Source organism: Colobus angolensis, unplaced genomic scaffold (genome assembly GCF_000951035.1).
Source record: "Colobus angolensis palliatus isolate OR3802 unplaced genomic scaffold, Cang.pa_1.0 Scaffold220, whole genome shotgun sequence".
NCBI lineage: Eukaryota > Metazoa > Chordata > Mammalia > Primates > Cercopithecidae > Colobus > Colobus angolensis.
In genome coordinates, this window is record NW_012115378.1 from 3,990,195 (window position 1) to 4,012,755 (window position 22,561).

A 22,561-nucleotide genomic window follows, 5' to 3' on the forward strand; every position below is an offset into this window, starting at 1 on the left:
AAGAAAGAAGGAGGAGGAGGAGGAGGAGGAGAGGAAAGAAGAAGAAAAATTACCTTGTGGTGAAAAAAATATATTTCATTGCCTGGATGTGAAGCCTTGTAGCATTATAATATTATCTTCTTGTGAAAACAATCTTCGTGGTAACCCAGGAGGCAAGCTGTCAGCTGTGAGAACTTTGGGAACTCATAATGATGATTATTTCATTTATTTATTTATTATTTATTTACTTTTAGAGACATGGTCTCACTCTGGCACCCAAAATAGAATGCAGTACCACAATCATAGCTCACTGTAGTATCAGACTCTTGGACCCAAATGATCCTCCCACCTCAGCCTCCTGAGTAGCTAGGACTACAGGCACATTCCACCATTAACAACCAACTTTTTAAATTTTTTGCAGAGACAGGGTCTTGTTTTGTTGCCAAAGGCAGTCTCAAACTCCTGGCTTCAAGTGATCTTCCACCTCAGCCTCCCAAGCATTGGGATTACAGGCATGAGCAACTGCAACTGGCCCTGGAACTAGCGATTATTAAATTTTGCTTCAAGTGGAAAATATGGCTCCAGGGATATTTAATTTTTATGTCATTATAAACCTTTCTTTAAAAACAGCAATAATAATCATTCAAGATAAAAATATGAATTAACTTTATATTAAACTTTTGCCCAAAAGTCACTATGGACCAGATTTTTTGGGGAGTTTCATTTATTGTATTTCTCAACATATTGTGGACTGCCAAAAACACTAATAATGCAAATCCATGTCTGAATATAAATGAATCCCTACAAGGCCAGTGTTGATTATTAATGGAATAAATTATCTGCCTACTTAGTGCAGTTACTGTGGTTTGGAATACCAGTTAATAATGAAAGAAGGGAATTTTTAAAAAATATATCTCATAGTTTGAATTAATTCTACCATACAAAAGATCAAAGAGAAAATACTGTGGCAATGATGCCTTCTCCCTTTCTCCTTTTTACTTATCAATAAGAAACTCTTCTGCAAGTGCATTTCATTGTTATTTTCCAAATACAAAGAAGTCGACTTGTATTTTTCAGAAGAGGCACCATTTTTCCAAAACCAGAAACTCAAGATTTATGTTGCCCAAGTTATTTCCACTACAGGAATGGTGGGACTGTTTGAGGCCACCCTTTCCCAAGGACCCCAAAATTGCCTTGAAGTATAGAAGATTGTGTCTTCTTTCAGAGTTTCCATAGCTACAAGTATTCGCAGAAAGAATACTTTGCACCTTGGTAGTTTTCATAATGCTTTATGTGTGGCGATTTTATAAGTGTAAAATAGAATAAAGCAGAGCTGCTAGTCTGGTTAAAGAGGACATAAAAACATATTTATATGCCTTCACCCATAAACTCAGGAAGACACTGAGTCATTTCCCCCAGAAGCCTTATAATTCCATGGACATCAGCTTGAAATCAACTGCTTACAGGAAGTAGTCGTATGCATGAGAAAAATTAATCCATGTGAACATCACAGGTTCATCTCTTAATCTTTTGGCAAGATTTACTCATTTAATAAGCTTAACCCGAATATGACATGCCTATTATAGTATGGAGGAATATATATGTAATCATATCATATATATATATTATATTATATAAATTTCTTTCTCCAGACAGAAAGGTTAGCTCTCCAAGATGGGAGATTTTTCATTGTACCTTTATGAAAGTTTGATGGATAGTGTGTGAGGTGTAGTAATTTTTGATTTGACCACTTTCCACCCACCCACTCTGTCATCGTAACATGCCATTGGGTTCCAGACCCTAATGATACCCATGTTTCTCTACCACTATTTCTTTATTAGTAATTCTTGTTTGCAGTAGCACTATAATAATGTGATCATTTACCTCTAACCTGCTTATTAGCACACACACTTCCAGCAACAACAGATTTCTTGAAATATCATTTTTAATGTCTAATAAGTTAAACTCCCTTACTATCTATAATATAAAAGTTCATCATAAGTACAAAAGGAAACATATATTGTTTGCCTATATGTCAAATAGAAATATGTGTTTTAAAAAGTTCTCATCAGCTGTAAATTCGATGCTGGCTCAATACCATTTTTTATAGAAAACCACACTATAAAACTTACCCTTTTTTTGGTTTCATATGAACTTTAAAGTAGTTTTTTTTCCCAATTCTGTGAAGAAAGTCATTGGTAACTTGATGGAGGGATAGCATTGAATCTGTAAATTACCTCGGGCAGTATGGTCATTTTCACGATATTGATTCTTCCTATTCATGAGCATGGAATGTTCTTCCATTTGTTTGTGTCCTCTTTTATTTCATTGAGTAGTGGTTTGTTGTAGTTCTCCTTGAAGAGGTCCTTCACATCCCTTGTAAGTTGGATTCCTAGGTATTTTATTCTCTTTGTAGTAATTGTGAATGTGAGTTCACTCATGATTTGGCTGTTTGTATATTATTGGTGTATAGGAATGCTTGTGATTTTTGCACATTGGTTTTGTATCCTGAGACTTTGCTGAAGTTGCTTATCAGCTTAAGGAGATTTGGGGTTGAGACCATGGGGTTTTCTAAATATACAATCATGTCATCTGCAAACAGAGACAATTTGATTTCCTCTTTTCTTAATTTAATACCCTTTATTTCTTTATTTTGCCTGATTGCCCTGGCCAGAACTTCCAAAACTATGTTGAATAGGAGTGGTGAGAGGGCATCCTTGTCTTGTGCTGATTTTCAAAGGAAATGCTTTCAGTTTTTGCCCATTCAGTATGACATTGGCTGTGGGTTTGTCATAAATATCTCTTATTATTTTGAGATACATTCCATTAATACCTAGTTTATTGAGAGTTTTTAGCATGAAGGGCTGTTGAATTTTTTCGAAGGCCTTTTCTGCATCTATTGAGATAATCATGTGGTTTATATTGTTGGATTTGTTTATGTGATGGATTACATTGATTGATATGCATATTTTGAACCAGCCTTGCATCCTAGGGATGAAGCTGACTTGATTGTGATGGATAAGCTTTTTGATGTGCTGCTGGATTCAGTCTGCCAGTATTTTATTGAGGATTTTCACATTGATGTTCATCAGGGATATTGGCCTAAGATTCTCTTTTTTTGATGTGTCTCTACCAGGCTTTGGTATCAGATGATGCTAACCTCATAAAATAAGTTGGGGAGGTTTCCCTCTTTTTCTATTGATTGAAATAGTTTCAGAAGGAATGGTACCAGCTCCTCTTTGTACCTCTGATAGAATTCAGCTGTGAATCCGTCTGGTCCTGGACTTTTTTTGTTTGGTAGGCTATTAATTACTACCTCAACTTCAGAACCCCTTATTGGTCTATTCAGAGATTCAACTTCTTCCTGGTTTAGTCTTGGGAGGGTGTATGTGTCCTGGAATTTATCCATTTCGTCTAGATTTTCAAGTTTATTTGCATAGAGTTGTTTATAGTATTCTCTGATGATAGTTTGTATTTCTGTGGGATCAGTGGTGATATACCCTTTATCATTTTCTATTGCATCTATTTGATTCTTCCCTCTTCTTTATTAGTCTTGCTAGCAGTCTATCAATTTTGTTGATCTTTTCAAAAAACCAGCTCCTGGATTGATTGATTTTTTGAAGGTTTTTTGTGTCTCTATCTCCTTCAGTTCTGCTCTGATCTTAGTTATTTCTTGCCTTCTGCTAGTTTTTGAATTTGTTTGCTCTGGCTTCGCTAGCTCTTTTAATTGTGATGTTAGGGTGTCGATTTTCGATCTTTCCTGCTTTGTCTTGTGGGTATTTAGCCAAGACAATCCTAAACAAAAAGAATAAAGCTAGAGGCATCAGGCCTGGCTTCAAACTATACTACAAGGCTACAGTAACCAAAACAGCATAGTACTGATACCAAAACAGATATATAGACCAATGAAACAGAGCAGAGGCCTCAGAAATAACACCACACATTTACAACCATCTGATCTTTGACAAACCTGACAAAAACAAGCAATGGGGAAAGTATTCCCTATTTAATAAATGGTGCTGGGAAAACTGTCTAGCCACATGTAGAAAGCTGAAACTGGATCCCTTCCTTACACCGTATACAAAAATTAACTTAAGATAGATTAAAGACTTAAATGTAAGACCTAACACTGTAAAAACCCTACAAGAAAACCTAGACAATACCACTGAGGACATAGGCATGGGCAAAACTTCATGACTAAAATGCCAAAAGCAATGGCAGCAAAAACCAAAATAGACAAATGGCATCTAATGAAACTAAAGAGCTTTTGCACAGCAAAAGAAACTATAATCAGAGTGAACAGGCAACCTACAGAATGGGGTGAAAATCTTTCCAATCTACCCATCTGATAAAGGGCTAATATCCAGAATCTACAAAGAACTTAAACAAATTTACAAGAAAAAAACAACTCCATCAAAAAGTGGGTGAAGGATATGAACAGACACTTCTCAAAAGAAGACATTTATGTAGCTAACAAACATATGAAAAAATGCTCATCATCCATCACTGGCCATCAGAGAAATGCAAATCAAAACCACAATGAGATATCTTCTCACACCAGTTAGAATGGCAATCATTAACAAGTCAGGAAACAGCAGATGCTGGAGAGGATATGGATAAATAGGAACTCTTTTACACTGTTTTGGGGAGTGCAAATTAGTTCAACCATCATGGAAGACAGTGCAGCAACTCCTCAAGGATCTAGAACTAGAAATACCATTTGACCCAGCAATCCCATTACTGGGTATATACCCAAAGCATTATAAATCATGCTACTATAAAGACACATGCACACGCATGTTTATTGCAGCACTATTCACAATAGCAAAGACTTGGAACTAACCCAAATGTCCATCAGTGATAGACTGGATTAAGAAAATGTGGCACATATATACCATGGAATACTATGCAGGCACAAAAAAGAATGAGTTTATGTCTTTTGCAGGGACATGGATGAAGCCAGAAACCATCATTCTAAGCAAACTATCACAAGCACAGAAAACCAAACACCACATGTTCTCACTCATAGGTGGGAGTTGAACAATGGGAACACATGGACACAGGGCAGGGAACATCACACACCAGCGCCTGTTGGTGCATGGGGGGCTGGGGGAGGGATAGCATTAGGAGAAATACCTAATGTAAATGAGGAGTTGATGGGTGCAGCAAACCAACATGGCACATGTATTCCTATGTAACAAACCTGCACCTTGTGCACATGTACCCTAGAACTTAAAGTATAATTAAAACAAAAAAACCTCACCTTCTTTGCTACTTTCTAACAGCAAAGAATAACTTTCAGAAATAAAATATAATAATAATCTGCAATTTTCTGACTACCAAATCCAAAGTAATACCAACAAAATGTGATTCAAGTTTCCTTCTTTAAGATATTTTCTTTTAGGATTATGCTATTCTAGAGTAGTTTACTCTTCCAGAGATTTCTGTGATTTATTTATTTTTTAAATCTTTTTCATTTCTAACTTTTGTGGGTACATAGTAGAGATAGATAGATAGATAGATAGACAGATAGATAGATAGATAGATAGATGAGGTACATAATACATTTTGGTACAGGCATGCAATGTGAAATAAGCATATTGTGGAGAATGGGATAACCATCGCCTCAAGCATTTATACTTTGAGTCACAAACAATTCAGTTACACTCTTTGAGTTATTTTAAAGTGTAAAACTAAGTTATTATTGACTATAGTCACCCTGTTGCACTATCAAGTAATAGTTAATAGTTATTTATTTATTTGTTTGTTTGTTTGTTTGTTTATTGAGATGGAGTCTCACTCTGTCACCCAGGCTGAAGTGCAGTGGCATGATCTTGGCTTACTGCAACCTCTGCCTCCTAGGTTCAAGTGATTCTCCTGCCTCAGCCTCCTGAGTAGCTGGGATTATAGGGGCCCACCACCACACCCGGCTAATTTTTGTAGTTTTAGTAGAGACGAGGGTTTTCCCATGTTGGCCAGGATGGTCTCGAACTCCTGACCTCAGGTGATCCACCCGCCTTGGCCTCCCAAAGTGCCAGGATTACAGGCGTGAGCCACCACATTCAGCCATTTATTCTTCCAATTTTTGTTTTTACCCATTAACCATCCCCACCTCCCATCTCACCATCCCCTCACTACCCTTCCTAGCCTCTGGTAATTATACTTCTACTCTCTATGTCCATAAGTTCAACTGTTTTGATTTTTAGGTTCCACAAATAAGTGAGAATATGCAATGTTTGTCTTTCTCTGTCTGGTTTATCACTGAAGATAATTATCTCCAGTTTCATCCATGTTGTTGCAAATGACTGAATCTCATTCTCTTTTATGGCCAAATAGCAATCCATTGTGTATATGTACCACATTTTCTGTATTCATTCATCTGTTGATGGACAGAGGTTGCTTCCAAATCTTAGCTATTGTAAATAGTGTTGCAACAAACATAGGAGCGCAGATACATCTTTGATATATTGATTTTCTTTCTTTTGGATAGATAGCCCACAGTATGATTGCTGGATCAGATGGTAGTGCAATTTTTAGATTTTTGAGGAACCTCCAAACTGTTCTTCATATTGGTTGTACTAATTTACATTCCCACCAACAGTATACAAGGGTTCCCTTTTCCCCACACCCTTGCCAGCATTTATTATTGCCTGTCTTCTGGATATAAGTCATTTTAAGTGAGGTAATATGTTATCTCACTGTAGTTTTGATTTATATTTGTCTGTTCATCAATGATGCTGAGCACCTTTTCTTTTTTTTATTATTATACTTTATGTTCTAATGTACATGTGCACAACGTGCAGGTTTGTTACCTATGTATACATGTGCCATGTTGGTGGAGCACCTTTTCCTATGCCTGTTTTCCATCTGTATTTCTTCTTTTCAGAAATGTCTATTCAAATCTTTTGCTCATTTTTAAATTAGATTATTAGATTTCTTCCCTAGAGTTGTTTGAGCTCTTTATATATTCTGGTTATTAAGCCCTGGACAGATGGGTAGTTTGCAGACATTTTCTCCCATTCTGTGGGTTGCCACTTCACTTTGTTGACTGTATCCTTTGCTGTGCAGAAGGTTTTAACTTGATGTGATCCTATTTGTCCATTTTTGCTTTTGTTGCCTGTGCTTGAGGGGTATTAGGATTTCTATGATTTAAATGACAAGAGTTTAAATTACAATTAGACATTCTAGTTCATACACCAATTTCGGCCAATTAATGTTTGCACTAAATATATCTCAGAGGAATGAGTTTTTTAAAAGTAATGCTTGGAAAATAAATGTATGTCTACATTCAAGTTTTTAATATATTGTCCTATGTTTTCCTTTCAATTTTCTTTTTTTTCTTATTTTTACTTCAATTTACTTTGAGATATTTTGCTGTTTGTTTTATAGTCTTACTATACATGAAAACATTTGAAAGCCTATAGATTATGTGTCTCACGTGTGCAGCTGAGTATAATGGGTCAGTTATAGTGGATTCAATTCGATGAACAAGAGCAAAACCATAACTGTGTTATGCTGATAGTCATGGCGATAATTCACAATATAAATGATCATAGTATTCTCAATATAACAGTACTGCTGTTTCCATAGAACAAACTAATTTCATATTTCCTCATTTTCATCCCTTTGGAGCCACAAAAAAATGTATTTAAAAGTTACTTGTTCCATTAACCACATACTCAACATTTGAGAGCTCCAAAATACTTCTGATTGTGCCAAAAACCTCTCCTAAGAACTCACCAGAAATCTTTTTAAAATTCTTTCCTATTAATTTTTTACTTCCTAACAAAAAGTTAAAAAAAAAAAAAGAGGAATGCAGAAGGAAAGTGAATTCATATATGTATATATTTTAAGTCTTATAAACTCACAGCTGAAGGGGAATTCAATCTGTGTTGCTATTGAAAGTATATACAGTTTATTGCAATTTGAACATTTTATTTCCTCACAATTTGACATGATTAGAAGGACTGAAGAAAATTTTGTGAACACTAGCGTAGCTTAAAAATGAGCAAACAAATAAAAAACTGAAAGGTTTGGATGAATGCACGTCCTTGTCAGTCTGTTGTAATGCATGTAATGGTATCAGCTTAGAGTCGGCACTCAAATTTTTCTGTAAACATAAAAATGATAAAAAGAGAAAGACACACACACATACACAAAAGAAGAGAGAGATGACAGAGAAGGAGAGAAAGGAAGATAAAAGGCTGCAAAACAGATTTCAAGAACCCAACTTTTATTCAATATTTATTTTCCATTGTGATATCTCTTCATTTAAATTTTAAAGCCTAGGAAGTTATTTTAAACAACTTTAACATAAAATTTATCCTTCCAACAATTTCCAAGTGTGCAGTACAATATTGTCAGCCAATGCACATGGCTGTGCAGTAGTGCCCAGAACTACTCCACCTCCATCCCTTCATGACGGAAACTCTGTACCTGTAGAAGACTCTGCAATAGCTCCTCCCCAAGTGCTGAAAATGCTCATTCTACTTTATATTTCTTTGTCTTTGATTACTTCTGATACCTCATAAGTGGCATCATGCAATATTTGGTTTTTTTGTGGTTATGTCACTTAGCACAATGTCCTTAAGTTCATCCATGCTGTAGTCTTTCATTTTGAAACTGTATAGTATTCTATTGTATGTATGTACCATATTTTCTTTATTCATTTATTTGTCAATAGATGTTTAGGCTGCTTCCACCTCTTGGTTATTGTGAGTAACTTTCTTCATGTCATTTTATATTCAGTTGAAAACTGTCAACTGTTGCATCTCCAATCTGCCCACATTGTTATTTTGCTTTCCTTGTTTTAGTTTTTAGCAAAGATGTGAAAAATGTGCATCTGTGCTTACTTAACATTCACTATATATTTTTTCTTATTCAATGCAGATATTTAGATAACAACAAAGTAGTCCTGTTCAAGGTGAAATAGCACAATGAGGTGATAAATAATGGAATGCTGTCTGTCCTTGCAGGATGAGTCTGCTCCAGCTGACAAACAGTGTAAACCAGAGGTGACCCAGGCCACTTACTCAACATCAGCTGTTCCAGGCTCACAGGATGTGCTGTACATCAACGGAAATGGGACCTATAGTTACCATAGTTACAGAGGGCTCGGAGGAGGTCTGCTAAATCTGAATGATGCTTCCAGTAGTGGTGAGTATTTATCATAGATAGTGTTTATGTGTTTGTTTGTTTGTTTGTTTTCTTCGGTGAGGAGAGGTGGTGGTAAATTTTTTAAACTTGAGAGAAGAAAATGGATAGACTGTGATAAGAATAATCAGTGCCAATCTGCTATTAATAAAAACAAGGCCATTTAATACATAATGATTGTCTCTCTACTGTCTGTCCCGCTTCTGTTGCTGACTCTGAAAGTGGCAGCACTTCATACAATTGAATGATTGCTGTTTATACTAAAAAAAAAAATCTCAACTAGAGAAATAGCAAAAGCTTTTTTTTCTAAATAGTGATTGATTCTGCCACCTATGCTGTAATGCATATTCTTTCCATGTTCAAAGAGGCTTTTGACTTGGAAAATTTGAGGCACCAGGAACTTTTCCAACTTCATGAAACATACACAGTCATAACTAAGAACATACAAAATGAAACAACACATGGAAAGGATGCATGGGTCTCCAGAAGACAGTTTGTCAATGTCAATGGCATGCTCTATCAGCAGTGTTGTACTGGAGCCAGCCTGTACTGACTCTTGGTTGGTAAATTTTTAGGAATTTTCTGAACTTATATACCAGGTTGAAGTCAAAAGGAGTCAGCAATTTAACTGTATAATATAAAGCCATGCATGTATGAGGAAAAAAATACATGGATACTGTTCCCATAATTGGGTAGCAAGAAAAACTTTCCTAACTATACTTTAAATCCAGGAGGAAAGTTTCATTACAAACACACACAGACACACAGACACACACACACACACACAGAGACCCCTTTTGCATGACAAAACACCATAAAAAAGTAAAAAGATAACTGGAAAATGTATTAGCTAACTCTACCACAAAGAGTTAGCAGGTCAATATATGAAGGTCTTCTAAAAATAAAGGAAAAACTATACCCAAAATCATATGATTAAAATGCTAGAAAATAAACACACAATTCACAGAAAGGCAATGCAAATGTTCTTTAAATATTTATAAAGTTGTTCAACCTCAGTCACTCCTAATAAGAGAAATGCAGTTTCTACCCATCAGTTTAGCAAAAATCCAAATGCTTAACAGAATTTTTTTTAACAAGGCTGTGGTTAAAAAGGTACTATCATGCCTTGCTCAATGCAAAAAGTTAGAGTGGAATCTGACAGTATATATTAATGGAAAAAATTGAATACACATTTACCATTTGACCCAGCAATCTCTCTCTTAGGAATCTGTTTCAAAGACACACTGACAAAGTTACAGAAAGAGACATGTTCAAGGCTATTTATTGCACTGTTACTTATAAATGCAAAGGAAAATGGTTGCCAATAAAAGTGCCCAGCAATATATGGCTGACTGATTAAATTATAGCTCATCCAAACAAAAGAGTATAAATAGTAATAGGAACTATCTTTTCTATTTTTAGGACAGAGTTTCACTCTGTTGCCCAGGCTGGAGTGCAGTGATGTGCCCTTGGCTCACTGCTACCTCTGCCTCCCAGGCTCAAGTGATCCTCCCATCTCCGCCTGCAGAGTAGATGGGACTACAGGTGCCTACCACCATGCTGGGCTAATTTATTTTTATTTTTTTTTAGCGGAGACAAAGTTTTTACCATGTTGCCCAGGCTGGTCTTGAACTCCGAGCTGAAGTGATCTGCCCACCTTGGCCTCCCAAACTGCTGGGTTTACAGGTGTGAGCCACCATGCCCATACAGGAAATACCTTTATATACTATTATATAGTGATCTTCAGGTAGTGAAAAGTACTTATAGAATGCCAACATTCATGGAATAAGGATTTATACAATTCGATGCATAAACTATAACTTTTTTAAAAAAGTTTATGTAGATGTGGGAGTGGGGAGAGAATAGTATAAGGGGCAGGAATAAAAGCTAGAATATTCCTAATATGTTTGGTTTTTACACTTTGTTTTATATATTTAACTTTGGAACAATATACATTTATGTAATTATTAAACTGTTTTTTAAAATTCTTCAAATTAAAAGAAAAATGATGCAAATAAACTTCAATTGTTTAAAGAGTTGTTGGCATAGCCTCACATAGAGGAACTTGTCCAAGTGATTCTAAAAATCATAATTTGACTCCATAAGATTGAAGCCAGTGATTAAACCTTAAAGTATTTTTCAGTAATCATATTATTATTTGGGGACTGTTATCTATGTATTGTGGTTAAAAGCAAATTGCCAGTTATGTGGGTGTCAGTGAAAGCTAGCATTTTCAGCAGGGGTCAAAGTAGACACAGATGTAAAATCAGTACATTTAAGCAAAAACTCCATGATCTTGTATCTGGATTGGTAGTACCAGTTGGAATTTATGATGTTTTTTTGTTTGTTTTTTAAAAAACACAAAATATATCTTTTTTTCTGGAAATGCTTGGAAACCACATCCAACTTGAATTTAAAATTTTTAATCAGGCTGGGTGAGCTTATATTTTGGGAGAAATTGCATTATTAGTCTGAGCTTATACTCTAGGAAATCACTTAGTTTACAATGCTGGAAGTATGTTTCATACATAGCTAAATAATTCTGGGGGCTCCATGCAAAATGAAAATATCAAGCCTCTTGTTTAAAACTTAAGAATTTAAGGCATTGACAGTAGAGTATTAACCTAAGCATGGAACTTTTCTAAGCACATGGTACTATAGGACTACAAACGTTTCATGACCCACTTTGCACTTTTATTTCACTTAGTAAGCCAGAGGAAAGCATTGTTTTGTCATTAAAGGCAGAGAGCTACCGGTGGTAAGAAAGATAACGTATACAAATAAGGAAAAGGATAATACACAAGTGAGAACACTTTGAAAGAGTTTTTTGAGAAGAACAGAGAGCACTTTGGGGCAGCTACCAATATCCTGGGTAAAAATTGATAGTAAATCCAAAGAAAGTTTTGTTATGCATTGTCAGTGAGCAGGGCTCCCTAAGTCCTTCCTGACCTTCAACCAATTCTCCATAGAGGAACCAAAATAATTTTTTAAAAAAGGCAAATCTGATCACATCACTTCACCATCTAAAACTTTCTATGGGTTTTCATTGTTCTTAGGGAAAGAATGTGAGCCAGCTCTTCCAGCTTCAAGGTCTACCCACCTGAAGTTTTCTTTCATCTGCTTCTCCCCTACTCTCTCCTCATTCATTGCACGCCCTTTCTTTAAATCCAAAACTCCAAGTCTAGATGAGGTATAGATATACACTCTCACAGTATCCTCAATTTATCCTCTGAAGCATGTATGACAGCACACACACACACACACACACACACACACATACAATCACACAGCATTGATATCCATTCCTCAATTATATTTTCAGTGTTGCCCAAAAGCCACATAGGAAATTTGGTATAAATCTCAGGTATGCAGCCATATAAGTGTTTAGAAAAGCATGTTTTATAAATGCACAGTTTGAATATTGATGCTGTGGTACTATGTTGAGGTCTACTTTTTCTGTATGTTTCTCCCCCAAAACTTTCCTATCATAAAATGACAGAGGCTAAAGGGACATGAGAAATCATTTGACAGCAACCACTTCATTGTGTAAAGACCACAAAGAAAGAAACAGGGCTGGAAATTTCAGGGCTGTGACTTGCTCAAGGTCATGTATAATGATTTTGGGGTTGTTTAGTTAATACATGCATTGGCTCTCTTTTTTTTTAAGGCAAGGTCTCCCTCTGTCACCTAGGCTGGGGTGCAACTGCAGTGCTTCCACCTCAGTCTCCTGAGTAGCTGGGACTACAAGTGCTCACTGCCACACCTGCCTAATTTTTAATTTGATTTTTTAAATTATTTTTTGAGACAGGATCTCACTATGCTGCCCAAGCTGGTCTCGAACTCCTGGGCTCAAGCAATCTTCCTGCTTTGGTTCTTATATGATGAGATAATGATATCTTAAGGACACAGCAACCAATAACATCAAACACTTCAGGCTGTCTGTGTACACTTCAAATGAAACAAAAGTAACAGATTAATCAGTATGGCATGCAGAAAAGTAAAAATGATGTGAATGTCTTTTAGCAATGACTTTGGTCTGAGTGTAGCTGAATTTAAATAAGCAACAGCAATAACAGCAACAAAGATCAAAACACTAATCTGGGCAAACAACAGCTTTAGTCTCAAACCAAAGAGAATTTGTCTAGTGTACATTTGAGGAAGGATTCTAGCAATATAATGGTAGCAAGAGAAGTGATGTTTCCCTTGTTATAAAGCAGCTCTAAATACCAGTTTTGTATTCTTCACCCACAAAATGTATACTACCTGTAACAATGATATTGTCTCCTGCTCTTTTACTTTTGTTTGTTTAGTTTTTGCTTGTTTTAATCACAGAAAGGCAGCTAGATTGATAGGGCCCACAATGTCCTTTATTTGGGTACTTTCTTCATAAATTCTGGGAATTCCAAATGGTCTGACTTTTTAAAATGGCATTATCATATCTATCATTTCTTCATCTTTAAGACATCAAAATAGTCATTCCCTGTAACAGTTATGGAGCTCTGGAGAAAGAAACTACATACTTATGCATAAATCTTGAGAGCTAAAAAGGACATAACTGAAGATTAGCATTATGTTAGATGCCAGCATCATAGCTGATGGATGACAACTCCAGTTAATCTCAGTTTGAGAATTCTAGATTTTAGGATTTGAGAGATCTGAAATATATGGAAGGGAGCTCAGTTTGAGAATTCTTGTTAATCTCAGTTAATCTCAGTTTGAGAATTCTTGATTTTAGGATTTGTAGAGATCTGAAATATGTGGAAGGGAGCAGTAACTTCTAAGAGATCAAGTAGAATTATAACCTTACATATGATTTAATTTATAAAATAGATGAAAATAATCAGAATTCAAGTCACTCACTGGAGAAGTTGTGAAGTATGATGCAGGTTGGCAGTAGAATTAGGAGTGCAAAGATTGAAGGGAAAAATGATGTTTCTAGAACCTTTAAAACAAACGTAATTAAAATAACACCATCCATGCAGATTATATCATGTTCAAGACAAATATGTAGGTAGAAGAATACAAGAGGATACCTTAGCAGCATTTGAATTTGATTTAAATATTTTGGAGTTCTCATGTTCAAATCTTTGTAACTTTAAGAGAAGCAAAGTTGGATAAGGCAGAATCAATGACATCAAGAAAACAAAAAGAGATATATTCTTCCTCTTATTGTCTATATATCAAAATCCTTTAGGACTCTGATTAAACACTTCCCTATTCTACCTCATCATCCTTCCGCTCTTTGGAAGATTGATCATTCCCCTGCATGCATCTTTATTCTAATACTTATCTAATTGAATTGAGAGATATATTTTCAAGACAATTTCCCATTATAGATATGCATTCCTTGAAAGCAGAAACTTCATCTTGTTCACTGTTATATCCCTCTAAGTAAGGTCAGACATATAGTAAGTGCTCAATAATATTTGCTTAATAAGTGAATCTTTTAGAAAAAAATAGAATGATGTCAAAAGGAAAAAGGCTACAGAGATAATTATGTACCTTGGATGGCAGGAGGGAAGGATTAATCTTAGATAAATCAAAACGATTGAAGGCAAGGAGATTGATTAAACTGAACTTGGGGATTCTATGGGTGAAAGAAGAAGGCTCCAGTTCACTCGTCAGTTTATGGGTCTACAGCAGTTTTAGAGTTTTATAAACTCCTATTTAACAGCAATAGAAAATCTTGCCCGATTGGAGACTTCATAGCAAGGAAATATTCTGTCTACCAATGATGCCAGGGTGCCCTTCAAATCCATCATTAGCCAACCTCCATTTGTTTGGAGCTGGCAAGGGGCTGCACCCAACAATCCAAATTTTCAAGTTGGAGTATTATCAAAATGACAGCAGTTACAATCTGTATAAAGAATTTATTCAAATTATCCAACTGAAATGAGAAGCAAGCAAGCAGCCAATCCTCCTGTTATTATCACACCATTTACATAGGACTTTGGACTGCTTTCTTTCTATCAGGAAGTTCACATTGAGCTGTCTAAAGAGGGCAATTGTAGTTCACCGCAGTTATTCATTGGATCTCTTGAGTCTAAATTGTATGCATAATGCATAAGTTAACTACTGATGTTTCCGCTCTGCAAACTCCATGGGGGGAGACTTTTCAACTCTATTATAAACTGGGCTGATATACAGACCAAAATCTATCAAGACCAAATTGTAGTAATAATGACCATGATCACTAACATTTGTATAGCAATCTCTAGTTTTCCCAGCTCTTTACATTCATTAGGTTCCTTGCTCTTCATTAATATTTGGGGTTGTGGCTTTCATGATTCCTTGGCTCAGGTCCTTTAATTATGAGCCTAAGGAAACTTGGCCATAAGATTCACCATCACACTAGAACTGGTTTACAGTGGTGTGACTGACTGTGTGTGTTGATAGTGCCAGAAACCAGCATTCTGAAACATATTTTTTCATCTGAAATGTTCAAAGGAGCATTTGTATTCATTCACTGCCTTTACTTCTTACCTCCCTTATACTTTTCATTCCACTACAACCAGCTTCTCCCCACCATTTTGCTGAAACTGGTCTGGCTAAGTTTATAGTGACTTCACTTATTGCTAAACAAAAGATGGATTTTTGCTCTTTATTTGACTCGATTTCTTAAGCATATCTGAATCTATTGATTAGAACGTTGAAATGTCCACCCAAGAGGATCTTGACTGTATCCAAATGAGTATGGGAATAGTCAGTAGGAGTTAAGGATGTCTTCTTAAAGTGTGTCCTCTTTTTCTCTTAATACCCTAAGGAGCACAATATTGGAAGAAGGGAAATGTTTCATATCAAACATTTTAGAGAAATATCTTGAAATACATAAATTCTTGAAATACATTCATTCTCATGGTATATTGTGCTTCTCAGATAATTTTTCTCTTGCTGCCTTTCTAGAATTTCTTTTCTATTCATGCCCCTTCATGCTGGGATTCTCTCAACATCCTATACTTTTCCCTTTAATCCTCATGTTCTGCACAATGACCAAGATAGAACTCATAGCACTTACAATTTTGACTAGAAAATACTCCCAAATGTGCATAATGACCCCAATCTTTCCTCTGAATTTCAGATTTTATATCCAGTTCTCTACCATGATCTAGACATTCAGATAAATCTAGTATTTGATTTGATAGAATGAATTCTTCATCCTCATGCATACTATTACCTGTCTCTGGGGTTATCTCATGCAGAGATACCCTCCCTTGCACCTGCCTCATATCAGCTATTATGTTCCCTATGATACCTTTTCTGTTTGCCTCGCTAATTTTCTGGCTAAATTTTCCTCCAATATGTTCCCATGATATTCTAACTATATCTCATATTATTTAACCTGTCTGTTATGTGCTCCTTTCTAGACTGTAGACTATGCACAAGGGCAGGCAAGGTGACATTTTTAAAACTGTCTTACCACCAAGTGTTAGTAGGTAACTGCCTTATATGAGTGTTCAATAAATAATAAATGGATACATGAATGACTGAGTGAAAGAAATTGCTTCAATAAAATATTATGCCTCTTAAGGGATCTTGACTAAATCCAATTGACCATGGAGATAATCACTTGGAGTTAAGAATGTCTTCTTAAAGTTTGTTCTCTTTTTCTCCTAATACCCTGAAGAGCACAATATTGGAAGAAGGGAAATGTTTCATATCCAACATTTCAGAGAAATATCTTGAAATACCTAAATTCTGCTTCGAAATCTATTTAGCTTAAACCCCTAGTTCAGGAAAGACATGTTTACCATAACTAAGCAGGGTCATAGGAAAGTGTGCTTTTCTCCTTTAGCTTACATTCTCAATAACTTGTTCTGGCTCACTAACCATAAGCAAAGATGTAGTGCAGATGTGTGGGGAGGGAACCATTGTCATCCTGCTCCAGGAGACCAGCTGGATGTTTCTGTTGTGTGAAAAACACATAGTCTATTATGTAAAACTTTGTAGATAATAATTTTATAGAGTATAGCCTAAAAGTAATTCACGGAAGCTAAGCAATCCCTTATGATGAATTTGTATGACCTTTACACAATTGGAAGATCTGCGTGGTGGTAACATATTATGTGAAGAAAAGTGACTCTGTGATCTAATTGAAGTAAACATAATGGGAATTATGCAGTTATTTTATCTCCAAGGAGGTCCAGTGAAACCTGAGTGAGTTGTCAAAGCACATTCTGCAGCACACAGTGAAACTTTGTTTATAAAAGAAACAGTGTGTTATATTTAGTATTTTTTTTCCACCAGTGTGCAGCTTGCTCAATCTCTCCCATCTGTGTTTCCTTGATGACCTGACTTATTTTCCTATTTTAAACTCTATTAATTTGTATCCATGTTTTGATTGTTTTCTTTCTTTAAAATATAATTTTATTTAGGCCTCTGCCATCTAACATTATAGCCATTATCCATATGTGGCTATTGAAATTAAAATTAAACAAAATTCAAAATTTAGTTCCTCCACCGGGATCCATTTCAAGTTTTCAACAGCCAAAACAGTGCGAGGCTACTGATGTAACAACACAGAGAAACATTCCCATTCATCACAGAAGTTTCAGGTGGACAGGGCTGATTCCAAACTCAACTCTTCTCACCTTATTCACATTATTGTATTGGCCTTTGGGTCATTTTGTCATTGCAGAATACCTTTTCTGTGTTTATTCCGTCAGGTTCTTTGTATTTAATAATTTGTCATATATCATTCACTCCTCAATGAGATAAATGGGATCAATGAACAACCTTATAGAAACTTAATGCTGATTCTTAAATAGTAATGCTTTTAGTTCAATCTGCCTGCTTTTAAATACCATCCAGTCATGTTAAGGTTCTGAGAAGAACTAATCCCAGTGTGAGTTATAATGTAGGCATTCAAAACTACTTAGACATAAGCTGGGATTATTTAAAAACTAGAAACAAAACAAATTTTAAAAGAATTTGATTGTGACAGAATTTGAAACTGCATGATGTTTAAGGAAAGCAAGCTTAAACTCAAGCTATTTTAAATGTGACCACATTTTTGACACTGAGCTCATTCTTTGTTTCCAGGTTTCCCACAAATAGTATGATAATGACCTATAATTTGATTGAGATTGTGAATTATTTATACAGATATATATTGAGATACATAGATTCAGAGAGATGATGCTTATTTGTAAATTTTAATGATTTAAAATTATGTTAATCATTTGCTGAAAAATTGAAAGTAAAATTATGTGAAAAATTATCTTCAAATATAATTAAGCATCTTTCAGTTTATCTGGCTGAGCCCTCACATCTTTCACTGGTTTACTGCAGGGCAGAAAGCCTCCAAGAAAGGCTCTGAAAAGGGAGGCGAGTGACCCTGTGTGTTCCCTGAACTATCCAGCACTTGTAATTGGTTTTATAGTTCAGCATTGATCAGGCTTTTCTGGCAGCAGCTTCCTAAAAGCCTGTTCTCTAACTGTACCGTAAAATGGATCTTTACATACTCTTAAGAGCCTCTTGGGAATTTTTTTTGTGCCGACTCACTGAAGGGAAGGAATGAAAAGTATCCTGGGACCTTCCTTCTTGAGTCTGCTAGTAAACTGTTGAGGGTCTTTCCAGGTGACATGGGCTCATTATGGTTGACTTGGGTTGTTTTCTTTAAACAGCCTCCTTTGAACTTTGACACATCCTCTGGGGAGCTATCTGAACAAACCAGTTAAATATCACTGGTCTCACCAGCCCTCTGCCACTTAGGAAGGGGTTCTCCTGGGAACTCAGAATGTTCTGCTTTTCCAGGAAGTCAGAAATCTCACTCTTTATATGGACATTGAGCTAGCCATTGTCCACATTACCCTTTCTTGGGCTCGGGTACTGATGGACCGTCCAGAAATAGGAACCAAGCGTGTTTGCATTTGCCTACCTCCACTAAAGAGCTTGGGTCTGTCTACTTGAATCATTCCAATAGTGTAGTCATGCTAAATGTGTTTTCGTTTTCCCCTCTTCATAAAATTTTCAACCTTTGAGCACGATGACAATTATTATGCTAACATCTTCTTTTGTGATTTCAAGGCACAAGTTAATTTTTAAATGTCATTTGGCTCAACTCACTGAAAAAGGCTTTTTCTGAAAACGCTTTTTTCATCCACGAACAATTGCTAGAACTAGTGGAAGTAGATACATTAAATGTGGGTCCACACAGTGCAAGTTCTGCCTCCTGAGTTGTTATTTGGTCCACTCACTAAAATTCAGAATTAAAACTGATTACAAAATTAAGTGTGTGATTGACGAACATTCTGGCCACTATCTAAATGGACACAGAGAGAAACAAATTACTTCTTATAATTTAAATCCATTGGGAAATATAATCCTCTGTGTGTTCTGAATGGATCTAAAAGTAGCTTGTACAGTCTTCTGAATTTAGGATTTTTTTTTTGTTGGTGCCTATTTCTGGTGATATATGTTGTTACGTCTTTTGTGTTCTTTGGAACAATATTACAAGAATAATTTCTTTTACATTTTATTCCTGAAAGCATATTTATGAGCATAGTTTATCCATAATTGTAAAGGAGGTCATACTATGTTTATTTTCATTGTGTTTTTTCAAATCAGACATAACTTTTGTACGTTTATAATATACTCAGCTCTCCATGTTTACATCCTTTAAAAGCCATTCTCGATACACCACTCTGTCCGACTATGGTCTGCTCCCATGATTTCTTGTGTTTCTTGTAAAATACTATTTTTTTTTTCAGGAATATAATATATCAGCATTAACTATGCCGTACAGTAGATTTCTTGAACTTATTCCTCTAATCTAACTGTAAACTTACACTCTTTTGCCAACATCCTCCCAGTATTCCCTACTCACCCCAGCCTCTGGCAACCACCATTCCACTCTCCACTATGTGAGCAAATTCTTTGGATTCCACATATGAATGAGATCATACAGCATCTGTCTTTCTGTTTCTGGTTTATTTCACTTAATATAATGCCCTTTTTGAAAACTGCTAAGTGAGTAGATGTAAAATGTTCTCACTACAAAATTATAACTAGGTGAGGTAATGCTTTTGTTAATTAGCTAGATTTAACCATTCCACGATGTATGTGTACTTCAAAACCTCATGTTGTTCATGATAAATACATACAATTTATGCTAATTAAAAATAAATTTGAATAAAATACTAATTTGCTTTCTAAGCAACTGAATAACAAACATGAGAAATGAGGAGACAGGCATTAACGTTAATGGAAGTCCATCAACCCTGCCTTTCATCATATACAAGAAAATATGCTGTCTAGGTTCATGAAAATGATTGTGCCTTATTTTTAAACCTCTGGTTGTTTGACGAAGCAATGTAAATATTTGATAAGAAATCACTAAGAGAAAGCAGACACACGTGGTCTACATCTAAGTACAGATTCTTAAAATTTTCTATTCCTTAAAATTGTAATTTTACCTTCATGGCTTATTGACTAATAGTATTAAAAAAGTAGCTATTTCAGTGTAAATACTCTATATTTCATATGAGTCACAGTTTCATAACATAAAAAAAAAATCTTATGTTTGTAGTTTTGGATGATTGTAGATTAAATGTGATTTTTTTTTGATATGCAGAATATCCATGCTTGCTGACCTTTGGTTTAGTTTAGTGATTCAACTTATAGTCTACTATTTGCTAGACTTCCATCATTTATTCTTTTATAAAGTTAGAGCCTGTTTTTCTCTTCCTTAACTTAAATTATTAGACTCTAAGAGCAAAAAGGATACTCTAGAGGTAGCAGGATCTACCCACCCCAATTTCATCCCCACTTCCAAAGCAACAAATATTAAAAGTACATGTCTATAAAACACTTACACATCCTCTTAATATGTAAGTTGATTAAAATTTGCTCAGTCTCGTTTGACAAAAAGTAAAACAGAACAGTCTCTGAGAAGTTTAAAAACAAATGGATCAAACTTAAATCATTTCAGGTGTACTTTGTCCTATAAATATATAACTTATAAATATGAACTTATATTTATAGTATTCTATATAAATATCTTATGTGCTATAAGATTTTTATAATTATTATCTACTTACAGTAAAATTTGAGGGATTTAAAATATGTGAATACAGATGACATATCATAGGTACCTACATATTTGTAAGATTATTGATAGTGATAGGAAGAAGCAAATTGCCAAAAAGAGGACCATTTTTTTAATGTTGTACTTTAAAACAGTGAGACAAATTATTTCACAGCACCTTAAGAAATTTTTACTAAAATAATATTTTCAAATATAATAATGACTAAACTGAGGGTTGTACTGGATTTTTACAATATTAATATAGTATCCTTGTCAGCTATCAATTTCATTGTTAATTACTAGTAATCTCAATTCCAGAGGAGCTAATTCTTCATTAATTCATGTGTCTTACCTCATGAGGCATCAGTGTTTCTGTTATAGATTTTTGTTGTCCTGTTTTTAAAGGAGTGGAATAAACTACCAAATTTAATCACTCTGGGATAAATGCATGTGCGCGTGTGTGTGAAACATAGGGATTTAAAATATTTCATATGACCATTAAGCATACAGAACAAAACACAACTCCTATTAAATCTTGTATTGTTATAACAGGCACCTATGTTATAGTGAACATGTCTTAGTAATTATCTCAAAATATTGAATGTGATTTAGAATAGCTTCCCTTTGGGATATTATAAGGGAATTCTCCTAAATAGAGTATATAAATGTGATGGTTAACTTTATGTGTCAACTTGACTGGGCTATAAGATGCCCAACAAATGACCAACCATTTTTCTAGATATGTCTGTGAGGTGTGTCTGTATGAGATTAACATTTGAATCAGGCTGGGCTCAGTGGCTCACACCTATAATCCTAGCACTTTGGGAGACTGAAGCAGGTGGCTTGCTTGAGCCTAGATGTTCAAGACCAGCCTGGGCAACATAGCAAATCCCCATCTCTGGAAAAAAAAAAAAAAAAAAAAACCCAGGTGCCCAGGTGTAGTAGCATGGCCTGTAGTCCCAGATACTCGGGAGGCTGAGGTGGGAGGATCACTCGAGTCCTGAAGGTCAAGACTGCAGTGAGTCCTGATCATATATATGAAATTGTGTGTGTGTATGTGTTTACACACACACATGTTACAATCTTAACTTCCCAGGAATTTCTAGGGATTAGTATGAATTGTGGTAAGCAAGGGACATGATAAAATGAGAACCTCCAAAATGCCCTGAGGAAATACTACACAGTTTTATTATTTTACAAATTTATTTTATTTCAGTTTTAAGGGAACAGAAAATCAATAGGTGGCAATTTTTTACTGTCAGTTGTAAAATTTATCTGTACATTTGTGTTTATTCAATCTATTTCCAGAAATATTTGAAGACTCTTTAAAGATGTAAATTAGGCCGGGCGCGGTGGCTCAAGCCTGTAATCCCAGCACTTTGGGAGGCCGAGACGGGCGGATCA

The 22,561-nt window shown here is 35.4% G+C and overlaps 1 protein-coding gene across 7 annotated transcripts in view; it reads left to right on the top strand.

Moving 5' to 3' along the window:
* Positions 1 to 22,561, top strand: part of NOL4 (nucleolar protein 4) — a 383,989-nt gene that overhangs the window by 347,508 nt on the left and 13,920 nt on the right. For all 7 annotated transcript variants that reach the window (XM_011943710.1, XM_011943709.1, XM_011943712.1 and 4 more), the window contains one exon: positions 8,955 to 9,135. In XM_011943710.1, coding sequence (XP_011799100.1) covers positions 8,955 to 9,135 — 181 coding nt within the window. The remainder of the gene's footprint in view (positions 1 to 8,954; positions 9,136 to 22,561) is intronic.